We start from the raw sequence: 12352 nt of genomic DNA on the forward strand, positions 1-12352 counted from the left end.
GCCAACTGAGAAGGAATTTGCAGTCTGAACAGTAAGGGACCAATATATACATGAGAAGTATTTTCACTTACCGTTTATACTCTGCATTTTTTCTCTCTTTTGGAATATCAAAAAGTTGGTCAAATGTAATCAAGTAGGTAATATAATCACATTTCTGTAAAAACAAAACTTGTTGTAAAATCCACTGGAATTTTATAATCCATATGCAAATTCAGACACGAAACAGCTAGAATTAGAATAGAAAAGTTTCTAGACACTAGACACCTTTACTTTCAGTTGGCATCTTTCTCTATAACACGAATGATTAACATGCTGAGGAATTGCAGAATTACATCACTATAGTAACAAAGAAGAGCTCCAAGATCATTGCATCGTCCCTCGCATTACTGAACTTCTAGACAGCCAACTTCCTTTCTTTGCATTGTGACTAACCTCTGAACCCTTCAGGTTGATGTATTTGAGATAACAGTCATGAAGGTCAAGATAACGTCCATATCCTTCTTCATCTGTGAACTCCACTAGATCTTTAAGAAACAAATGGATTTAATTTCCATCTGCACGTATTTCAGTCACAAGCCAGAGCACATCATAGAATCATACAGTCATACAGCATGAAAAAAAAATGCTTTGGTCCAATTAGTCTATGCTGACTGCGCTCCCAAACTAAATTCGTCACACTTGCCCGTGTCTGGCTCATATCCCTCCAAACTTTTCATATTCACATACTTATCCAAATGTCTTTTAAATGCTGTAACTGCACCTGGATTCACCACTTCCTCTGGCAGTTCATTCCGCACATGAACCACTCTGTGTAAGAAGTTGCACGTGTCAATGCGTTTGTTTAGTAGGGTTACGTCATATCTTTTGTTGTTGTAGCAGCAATAAATACTAAATGCAGTTGCCAGCATTTACATAAACATTAAAAAGGTTATAAATAAGTTAGAAGAAAATCTTCAAACTTGAATCAATAGAAATGCTATGCTTGGTCTTAATAACGTATTATGTATCACAATGATTTAGTAATTATACGTTTAATGCAACTGTACATTCAGAACAGATTGGTTACAATCTACTGGGACAAATTTATTTCCATATTTGATCTGCTGCTGAATTAAGGTTACCCAATGATAAAAACAGTGCTTTTTTTTAAAAAAGAAAAGCAGAAAAGGTTAAAAACATGTATGCAGACTTACTCTGTGCCTCCTCACTTGGATTATCCCTGGTCTTCATTAACTCCTCAAATTCTACCGACATTGGAATACTTATCTAGAAGAGGAGAAAGTGCAAAAGTGAACGACACTTTAAAACAGTTTAATTTGAACTTTCTTCAAATATCCAGATGATAAATATAAACCTTAAAGAGAATAAAAATGTTTCAATTATTTTAGATCATATCATATCCAATTTACCAGCTACGAGTAAGTAATGGTGAACTGCACACTGTAGGACATGTAGGTTATGGGGCAAGTGCAAGAGCAAAGCAATAGAGAAATAAACATTACCATATTATCTGCCACTGCGGAGCATTTTGTTTGTATCAGACTTAAATGTTTAGATTCAGGACGTAGGACCACTTAATTAAAAATTCAGTTAAACTTAAACAGTCGAGGACATAAGGAGGATGCAGATATGCTTGGTGAATGGGCAAAAGCCAGGGAGATGAATTATGTGGGAAAATGTGAAGATTTCCCTTTAGCAGGAAGAATTTTTAAAAAAGCAGAATATTACTTCAATGGAAAGTAGCTGTAGATACTGAGCTGAAGAGAAATGTAGGCATTCCAGTTCAAGACTCACAAAACATGAATATGCAGCTACAGCAAGTGATTAAAGAAGGTTAATGGAATGCTATCCTTTAGTACAATAGAAACAGGAAAAAAAAAGTCAGGGTGTATGCTTCTCTTACACAAGGCATTGGTCTGTTCATGTTTTGAATACTGCGTAGCTTTTATTGTCTTACTTAAACAGCGTACACATGTTGGAAGTGTTCAAGCAGGTTGATTAGATTCATCCTTGGAATGAGTGTGTAGATCTTATGGGTTTGTTTCCACCACAGCTTAGAAAAGTGAAAGTAACTTGACTGAGATATACAAGATCCTGAGCTATCTCAAAAAACTGGGCATGGAGAGTGTGTTTCCCCTTGTGGGTGAAACCAGAATTAGGGGTCATGCTTTAAAACTTAGGGAGTCAACCTTTTAGGATAGAAATGAAGAGAAGTTTTTTTTTCTTTCAGGGTTGAGAGACATTGGAACTTTCTGCCTCAGAAAGCAATGGAGGCAGGGCCATTGAATACTTTTAAGGTCGAGGCAGATAAATTATTGTTGAACATGGGAATCAAAAGTTTATCACGGTACATGATACATTTGCAATTCGAGGCACAAACACATCAGCAATGATACTGAATGGCAGAGCAGGTTTGAGAGGCTAAAAGGCTTACTTCTGCTCCAAATTCACATGCACCATTTCCATGAGTATTGTAACCTATTAGGAGATCTTTCACAAAGAAATCAAAAAACATTAATTTTTTTAAATCTCCAGGCAGTTCATGAAAAACTTAGCAAGCAAGCTTTTCCGAAATCCAATATGCTGTCTGTGTCTCCACGTTATTTAAATAAATATCCCAAATGTGTGTAAGTTAATTTATGGGTGAAATCATTTAAGTGGAAAGAATTATCTAAAAAAAAGTCTCATGCTGTCTGTCAGAATTGTATTCAAACATTTCATACAAATGTCAGAATAAAATGCTTCATGTCTGTGGGGGTACCAACCTCATTTGGGTGTTTTCTGTGGAATTCTTTGATCATCTTCAGCCGATTGTAGAATTCTCCGAATTCATTTGGTCCCGAAATGGCATTTAACTCATCCTTTCGCATACTGTCAGCAAAAAAAAAGCCATAACAATGTGGGGAACTGCATTAGGCAACAGGTTACAGTCAAAACAGATAGCAGCAACAAATAAATAAATCTTCAAGGTAACGAATTCTCTCAAGCAGAAAACACATATAGCCAAAGGACTGCGACAGGATGAATATATGCTGAATATTCATCAATATCATAAGAAAATATCTTAGTGTGTTCGCATTTACAAAAGCTGTAACTGAGTTATGTTATTGAATATGGAAGCACCCTTGCTGGTTAAGGTACAAGGAGTACTTCTGGACAGGAATAGGTTTTTGATATTAGATGGCAACACAGTGAAAACTTCACAAGAAAGAAGCATCATAATTATAATTGCTTCATTAACCTGTCATCATGCTATTAAAATGCAGTAGGACATTTTACACGTTTGATTAAGCATCATATTGTTCTAAAATGCTCAGTTGTATATATTTGACAGTAAATACAAAACTTGTTACTATCTGAAATAAAATCAATAACAACACATACCTATCTTTATCTTCATACAAGTCTCTTAGATTTCCTGCCACTTCCATGTACCTCTGAAAGATAAATTAAGGCATCTCAAAACCTAATCCATTTAATATTACTACAGGTGAACAGAAGACAGCAATCAGCATTCACAAGCTTCAAAATGCAGAATACTGCACACTCACTTGACTAAGTTCATTCAGATAAATAACACCAAAAATTGCTGTTCATTCCAGCACAACTTGTAACAATCACTGTAGAACAACTAACATTCCAGCAACAGTCTCACAACTTTAGCAACCTCAAAAACAAAAGTGCACTAGAATTGAAGACTGGGTGTTCACAAATCAGAATAATTCAGCTCTACCAGAAAATATCTCTTAACAGAAAGGTGTTTACTTGCTGTTTGGTGAGGACACTATTTGAATGAACTTTATAAACAGAACACCCTTGTTCAAGAATAATGTATAGGTTCAAGGTTTTGTAGTGTAAAAGCGGAATTATTAAGAGTGAATTTTTTGCCAAAAGGTAGGCGCTGACTTTTACACAAGTAACATCTGGCAGTTTGAAATCCATCCTCTCACATTTCAGTGCTGGCAATACTGATAGCAAGGCACTTTAAAATTACATAATTGTCTTTTGTCACAAAAATTGTTTCTTTTCAAAAACCTGCCACACCATCCAGGACTGCCTTTGAAGTCTTTGGTTGTTCCAGGGTAATGATTTGGATAAGTAAGAAACTGAGAGCCCATTCTGGCACTGTTCCTTAATGTGTTTTGCAACTTTCCTTCTGCTACCATTGCTGGGATTACCTCTGTTTGTACAAGTACGCTGAGGCACTCGTCTCAGCTGTGTCAAGAATTTCCTTCAATCTCTAGCACTCTTATATTTTGAGTCTCCAGTTGCTTTGTAATTACTAAACTGGGATGCAATTTCAGTGACTTTAAAGTCTGATCTGGGCTGCCTATCTACTGTAAGATAATAAAATGTGAGGCTGGATGAACACAGCAGGCCAAGCAGCATCTCAGGAGCACAAAAGCTTTTGTGCTCCTGAGATGCTGCTTGGCCTGCTGTGTTCATCCAGCCTCACATTTTATTATCTTGGAATCTCCAGCATCTGCAGTTCCCATTATCTCTGCCTATCTACTGCCCTTCTTTATGTCATATTGTCATAAAGGTGGGGACTGGCAGAAACTTAGCCCACGCCAGTGAAATGGTATCTATGACAATGCATGGTGACATGCGCAGACAGTGGGATTGGAGCAGCCACCGTCAAAACTATGCTATGCTATGATTCTATGAACAACAAAGTTTACATTAAGGCATGTTTGAGTTTGGCAGTGGTCAGAATTCCAAGAACTAAGCGATTTGGAAGATCCACCAGGGTTGCACTCCCTGGAATTTAAAAGGTTAAGAGTCACTTAATCAGAACATTTAGCATACTGAAAGGAAACAGTGGAAACAGACCCTTCGGTCCAACTCGTCCGTGTGAACCAGATATCCTAAATTAATCCATTCCCATTTGTAGACAGAGATAAGCTTGTTTCTGCTGGTTGGGTTGAAGCTATGACCCAGCCAAAGTTATAGACGGGTCTTTCAGAATGAAAATTAGGAAACACTTTAAAACACAACAGTTGATAAGGTTTGTAACTCTCTTTCACAAACACAAGTTGCAGCAAGGTTAATTGCTATAATTGCTTACATCACAGATCAGTCACTACTGACTTTTTGAACAGGCCCAAAAAACCTATCCTAAATCCACGTCTGCACTGAGTTAACAGATTTCCTCAGAACAGCACAGAAGGTCGGGGCTGAGACAGCACGGCACTGAGTTTCTGATCCTGATAATTATCAATACATCCAATTGTAAATGTGCATGAATATCTTCAATCTTATCCTTCAATAGCACCTTCCAAACCCACAAACTCTACCACCTACGAAAACAAGGGCAGCAAATACATAGAAATACCATCACCTACAAGTCTGACTCCAAGTTGCACATTTTCCTGAGTTGGAACTATATTGTCATTCCTTCATTGTTGCTGGGTTTAAATCCTAGAACAGCCATTCTAACAGCACTGTCGGTGCACACACTCATGACAGATTGCAGCGGTTAAAGAATGCAGCTCACTACCACATTCTGGGTGGCAAATACAGATGGAGAAATAAATACTGGCCTAGCCAACAACACCTACATATACAAAACTAAAATTGAACAGCCTCCCAATATCCCCATACTGCAGCATTATCAATGCACAATAAAATGAATTCAGTTTGAGAATAAAGGAAAACTTATTGGCAACCTGAATTACCATATAGACTATGACATAGGGTAAAAGTCTGTCAATTTAACAGACCTGATGCACAATTCAGAGTCACAACTACTGTACACATTTGATCTAAGCAACAGATATTAATCCAAGCAAGAGTAAATGTAAGCAGTCCTAGAATCACAACCAAGCTCAAAGACCAGGCTACAATGAGTTTACTTACGTCAAGCACTGCTCGGGCCCGATGATCAGAATTGATTTGGTCCCGAAGCTGGAAAACAAGTTTTAAAAGTTAATATGCTTTAAAACAAACAACAAAACTATTTGAAAGTCTAATCCTGGTCTCACTAATTATAACTGATTTCCCTCAGCACCTTCACCACTTGTTAGACCCACAAAAGGAAGCCGAGAACAAAGGGAAATATTTCTTGCTTCAGCAGTAAAACATTAAGAAAACTGACCAGTGAAAAACTTTGTTGAACATTGGACACAGGCAGTGCAATCCATAAATGAAGTGTATGCTTGTGTGGACAGATGTCCTGGCTATATTCTAAGGATGGTTCATACTTCCTGACACTTCCAACTCAACTTCAAGAGATTCAAGATAAAGTGTGGAGCTGGATGAACACAGCAGGCCAAGCAGCATCTCAGGAGCACAAAAGCTGACGTTTCGGGCCTAGACCCTTCATCAGAAAAGGGGGAGGGGGAGAGGGAACTGGAACAAATAGGGAGAGAGGGGGAGCTGGACCGAAGATGGAGAGAAAAGAAGATAGGTAGAGAGGAAAGTATAGGTGAGGAGGTAGGGAGGGTATAGGTCATTCCAGGGAAGATGGACAGGTCAAGGAGGCAGGAAATGGAGGTGCGGCTTGAGGTGGGAGGAAGGGGTGGGTGAGAGGAAGAACAGGTTAGGAAAGCGGAGACAGGCTGGGCTGGTTTTGTGATGCAGTGGGGGGAGGGGAAGAACTGGGCTGGTTTGGGATGCAGTGGGGGAAGGGAAGATTTTGAAGCTTGTGAAGTCCACATTCATACCATTGGGCTGCAGGGTTCCCAAGCGGAATATGAGTTGCTGTTCTTGCAACCTTCGGTGGCATCATTGTGGCACTGCAGGAGGCCCATGATGGACATGTCGTCTGAGGAATGGGAGGGGGAGTTAAAATGGTTTGTGACTGGGCGGTGCAGTTGTTTGTTGCGAACTGAGCGGAGGTGTTCTGCAAAGCGGTCTCCAAGCCTCCGCTTGGTTTCCCCAATGTAGAGGCAGACACACCGGGTACAATGGATACAGTATACCACATTGGCAGATGTGCAGGTGAACATCTGCTTGATATGGAAAATCATTTTGAGGCCTGGGATAGGGGTGAGGGAGGAGGTGTGGGGGCAAGTGTAGCACTTCCTGCGGTTGCAGGGGAAGGTGCCGGGTGTGGTGGGGTTGGAGGGGAGTGTGGAGCGGACAAGGCAGTCATGGAGAGAGTGGTCTCTCCGGAAGGCAGACAAGGGTGGGGATGGAAAAATGGCTTGGGTGGTGGGGTCGGATTGTAGATGGTGCAAGTGTGGGAGGATGATGCGCTGTATCCAGAGGTTGGTGGGGTGGTATGTGAGAACGAGGGGGATCCTCTGGGGGCGGTTGTAGTGGGGGCGGGGTGTGAGGGATGTGTTGCGGGAAATGTGGGAGATGCGGTCAAGTGCGTTCTTGACATTGCGGGGGGGAAAGTTGCGGTCCTGGAAGAACGTGGACATCTGGGATGTGCGGGAGTGGAATGCCTCATCCTGGGAGCAGATGCGGCGGAGGAATTGGAAATAGGGGATGGAATTTTTGCAGGAGTGTGGGTGGGAGGAGGTGTATTCTAGGCAGCTGTGGGAGTCAGTGGGCTTGAAATGGACATCAGTGTCTAGTTGGTTACCCGAGATGGAAACTGAGAAGTCCAGGAAGGTGAGCGATGTGTTGGAGATGTTGGAGGTTGGGGTGGAAGGTGTTGGTGAAGAGGATGAACTGTTCGCGCTCCTCTGGTGAGCAAGAGGCGGCGCCGATACAGTCATCAGTGTAACGGAGGAACAGCCTGTCTCCGCTTCCCTAACCTGTTCTTCGTCTCACCTATCCCTTCCTCCCACGTCAAGCGGCACCTCCATTTCCTACCTACCACCTCATCCCGCCTCCTTGACCTGTCCGTCTTCCCTGGAATGACCTATTCCCTCCCTACCTCCTCACCTATACTCTCCTCTCTACCTATCTTCTTTTCTCTCCGTCTTCGGTTCGCCTCCCCCTCTCTCCCTATTTGTTCCAGTTCCCTCTCCCCATCCCCCGCAACACATCCCTCACACCCCGCCCCTGCCACAACCGCCCAAAGAGGATCCCCCTCGTTCTCACACACCACCCCACCAACCTCCGGATACAACGCATCATCCTCTGACACTTCCGCCATCTACAATCCGACCCCACCACCCAAGACATTTTTCCATCCCCACCCCTGTCTGCTTTCCGGAGAGGCCACTCTCTCCGTGACTCCCTTGTTCGCTCCACACTGCCCTCCAACCCCACCACACCCGGCACCTTCCCCTGCAACCGCAGGAAATGCTACACTTGCCCCCACACCTCCTCCCTCACCCCTATCTCAGGCCCCAAAATGACTTTCCACATTAAGCAGAGGTTCACCTGCACATCTGCCAATGTGGTATACTGCATCCACTGTACCCGTTGTGGCTTCCTCTACATTGGGGAAACCAAGCGGAGGCTTGGGGACCGCTTTGCAGAACACCTCCACTCGGTTCGCAATAAACAACTGCACCTCCCAGTCGCAAACCATTTCCACTCACCCTCCCATTCTTCAGATGACATGTCCATCATGGGCCTCCTGCAGTGCCACAATGATGCCACCCGAAGGTTGCAGGAACAGCAACTCATATTCCGCTTGGGAACCCTGCAGCCCAATGGTATCAATGTGGACTTCACCAGCTTCAAAATCTCCCCTTCCCCCACCGCATCCAAAACCAGCCCAGTTCGTCCCCTCCCCCCACTGCACCACACAACCAGCCCAGCTCTTCCCCCCCACCCACTGCATCCCAAAACCAGTCCAAACTGTCTCTGCCTCCCTAACCTGTTCTTCCTCCCACCCATCCCTTCCTCCCACCCCAAGCTGCTCCTCCATCTCCTACCTACTAACCTCATCCCACCTCCTTGACCTGTCCGTCTTCCCTGGACTGACCTATCCCCTCCCTACCTCCCCACCTATACTCTCCTCTCCACCTATCTTCTTTTCTCTCCATCTTCGGTCCGCCTCCCCCTCTCTCCCTATTTATTTCAGAACCCTCACCCCATCCCCCTCTCTGATGAAGGGTCTAGGCCTGAAACGTCAGCTTTTGTGCTCCTGAGATGCTGCTGGGCCTGCTGTGTTCATCCAGCCTCACATTTCATTATCTCAGTAAAGATCATGTTGATTTGGAAATTTTCAAACTCGTATTCCAAAAATGAAAACATGGACAATATGGACATGAATTCAGGAATGACACTGAGTCCAATGAATCAACCAAAGATTTTAAACACCTGAACAAAACAAAGAATGGCTAAAAATCTGGAAAAAAATGCTGGAAAAACTCAGTTAGCCTTGCAGCAATGGTCGACAGAGAAATAGTCACAGCTTTGAGTCCAGTGTCTGTTCTTCATAACTTCTCTCCATAAACATAAATTGCTGGAAAAGCTCAGCAGATCTGGCAGCACTTACGAAGAAACAAAAAACTAGAGTTCGCGTTTCAGTTCTGGTGACCCTTCCAATTCCGAGGAAGGGTCACCAGACCCTAAACATTAACTCTGACTTTTATCTTCACAGATGCTGCCAAACCTGCTGAGCTTTACCAGCAACTTCTGTTTTTGTTCCTGATTTACAGGTCCACAGTTCTTTCAGTTCTCTGCACAGATGCCGCAAGACCTGCCGAGTTCCTCCAGCAATTCCTGTTTATTTCTTTGAAGCACTTGGCCTGGATTCCCCGCACTACAACATCCATTTCAGGCCAGGTTGGAGAGATTTCTGACCAGCACGAGATAAGGAGTTTATCGAGTATGGCAGGGAAATGGACTGTCAGATAACGATCTCACAGAGTGATGGAGCAAATTACTGCAGATGTTGGAGTCTGTACTAAAAACAAGTGCTGGGGATCAAGGAGTCATCTGGACATGAAATGTTAGCATGTGCGCAATTCCACGGATAACAAAGTGTAGAGCTGGACGAACACAGCAGGCCAAGCAGCATCTTAGGAGCACAAAAGCTGACATTTCAGGCCTAGACCCTTCATCAGAAATGGGAGAGGGGGAGAGGGTTCTGAAATAAATAGGGAGAGAGGGGGAGGTGGATCGAAGTTGGACAGAGGAGAAGATAGGTGGAGAGGAGACTGACAAGTTAAAGAGGCGGGGATGGAGCCAGTAGAGGTGGGGAGGTGATAGGTCAGTCTGAGGAGGACAGACAGGTCAAGGGGGCGGGATGAGGTTAGTAGGAAGGAAATGGAGGTGGGGCTTGAGGTGGGAGGCGGGGGATAGGTGGGAGGAAGAACAGGTTAGGGAGGCGGGGATGAACTGGGCTGGTTTTGGGATGCAGTAGGGGTTAGTTGCAGTTAGTTTTTTGTGAATCCACATTGATAGCATTGGGCTGCAAGGTTCCCAAGAGTTGCTGTTCCTGCAACCTTCAGGTGGCATCGATGTGGGACTGCAGGAGGCCCAGGATGGACATGTCGTCTAAGGAACGGGAGGGGGAGGTGAAATAGTTCATGACTGGGAGGTGCAGTTGTTTATTGCTAACCGAGTGGAGGTATTCTGCAAATTGGTCCTCAAGTCTCCGCCTGGTTTCCCCGATGTGGCAGAGGCCACACCGGGTCCACTGGATACAATATAGCACATTGGCAGATGTGCAGGTGAACATCTGCTTGATGTGGAAAGTCTTCTTGGGACCTGGGATGGGGGTGAGGGAGGAGGGATGGGGGCAGGCGTAGCACTTCCTGTGGTTGCAGGGAAAAGTGCTGGGTGTGGTGGGGTTGGACGGGAGTGTGGAGCGGACAAGGGAGTCACAGAGAGAGTGATCCCTCTGGAAAGTAGACAAGGGTAGGGAGAGAAAAATGAATTTGGTGGTGAGGTGGTCTTTGGCAGATGGCAGAAGTGTCGGAGGTTGATGCGTTGTATCTGGAGGTTGGAGGGATGGTACATGAGGACAAGGGGGATTCTCTTTTGGTGATTATTGCGGGGACGGGGTGTGAGGGATGAGTTGTGGGAAGTGAGGGATGAGTTGTATGAAATGCGGGACACATGGTTGAGGGCATTCTTGACCACTACAGGGGTTTGCAGTCCTTGAAAAATTAGGACATCTGAGATGTACAGGTGTGGAATGCCTCATCCTGGGAGCAGATGTGGAGGAGGCAAAGGAATTGAGAATGGCTTTGGCATTTTTGCAGGAAGGTGGGTGGGAGGGGGTGTATTCTACGTAGCTGTGGGAGTATGTGGGCTTGAAACAGATCTTGGTTTTGAGGTGGTTGCCTGAGATGGAGACAGAGGAGTCAGAAAGGAGAGAGAGAGGTGTTAGAGATGATCCAGGTGAACCTAAGGTTGGGCTGGAAGATGTTGAAGTGGATGAACTGTTCGAGCTCCTCGTGGGAGCAGGAGGCGGTGCCGATATGGTCATCAGTTTAACGGAGGAAGGGATTAGGTTTAGGGCCAGTGTAGTTACGGAAGAGGGATTGTTACACGTAACGTACAAAGAGGCAGGCATAGCTTGGGCCCATGCAGGTACCCATGGCCATCCCCTTTGTCTGCAGGAAGTGGGAGGAATTGAAAGAGTTGTTGAAGGTTAGGATGAGTTCGGATAAGCGGATGAGGGTGTCAGTGGAGGGGGACTGGTCGGATCTGCGGGACAGGAAGAAGCCGAGGGCCTTTCGGCCATCTGTACGGGAATGGAGGTGTATAGGGACTGGACGTCCACGGTGAAAATGAGATGTGGGGGACCGGGGAACTGGAAGTTCGGGAGGAGGTGGAGGGGCGTGGGTGGATGCTGCCTGACCCACTGTAATCGCCAGCTTTTGTGTTCATTGAGTGATGGGTGGATTCGAGGGGCTGAATGGCCTTATTCCACCGATACATTTCACGGTCTAACAGTCTGAGATGCCCTTTTTAAAAACTATGAGCTTTTCTGTGTACGACCCCGGGCCCCCGGGGGGTGGAGGGGCAGGGGTTTCCTACAGCGAGGCTGAGGGGCCCGGCCTCCCGGGGGAGGAGAGGAAGCAGCCGAAAACCTGAACACAACCGCCCTCCCCCGCTCACCGTGGACTTCTTCACCATCATCTCCTTCACCATCACATCCATCAGCCGCTCCTTCTCCTCATGGTAACGGCGCTGCTGCTCCAGAATGGTCTCCATTGCGGCGGGACACGACGACCGTGCTGAAACTGACGGACCCGCTCCCGGATTGGACAGACCGCCGGACGTGACGTGACTTGCCTTCCGGAATTCGGGGTGTTCACGTTCCTGCCTCCGCCGTCAGCGACCGCTGGAGAAACGTTCCCCCCCCCCCCAAAAGAGAGGCAAAACAACCGTGAAAACGCTTCATTTCTGCCAATATATTTTACTGTTGCGTTCATTTGTTTGTGTTTTTACGTCGATTTGTTTCCCTTGTTGGAAATGTATCCCACCATTCCCGTGATTTCTGTTTCTTGTTCAGCAAATAAAATGAGTTGCTGTGGGAAACCCA

General features: G+C 45.1%; 1 protein-coding gene across 1 annotated transcript in view; it reads right to left on the minus strand.

Moving 5' to 3' along the window:
• The window catches only part of sf3a3 (splicing factor 3a, subunit 3), a 37743-nt gene extending 25653 nt beyond the window's left edge, over positions 1-12090 (minus strand). Inside the window, exons 1-7 of the mRNA XM_048558155.2 lie at positions 11926-12090; positions 5860-5907; positions 3385-3437; positions 2766-2871; positions 1194-1266; positions 433-524; positions 72-154 (exon numbers count right to left, since the gene is read on the minus strand). Coding sequence (XP_048414112.1) covers positions 72-154; positions 433-524; positions 1194-1266; positions 2766-2871; positions 3385-3437; positions 5860-5907; positions 11926-12021 — 551 coding nt within the window. The 5' untranslated portion in view covers positions 12022-12090. The remainder of the gene's footprint in view (positions 1-71; positions 155-432; positions 525-1193; positions 1267-2765; positions 2872-3384; positions 3438-5859; positions 5908-11925) is intronic.
• Positions 12091-12352: the final 262 nt, after the last annotated feature.

The sequence above is a fragment of the Stegostoma tigrinum genome, chromosome 24 (assembly GCF_030684315.1).
Source record: "Stegostoma tigrinum isolate sSteTig4 chromosome 24, sSteTig4.hap1, whole genome shotgun sequence".
NCBI lineage: Eukaryota > Metazoa > Chordata > Chondrichthyes > Orectolobiformes > Stegostomatidae > Stegostoma > Stegostoma tigrinum.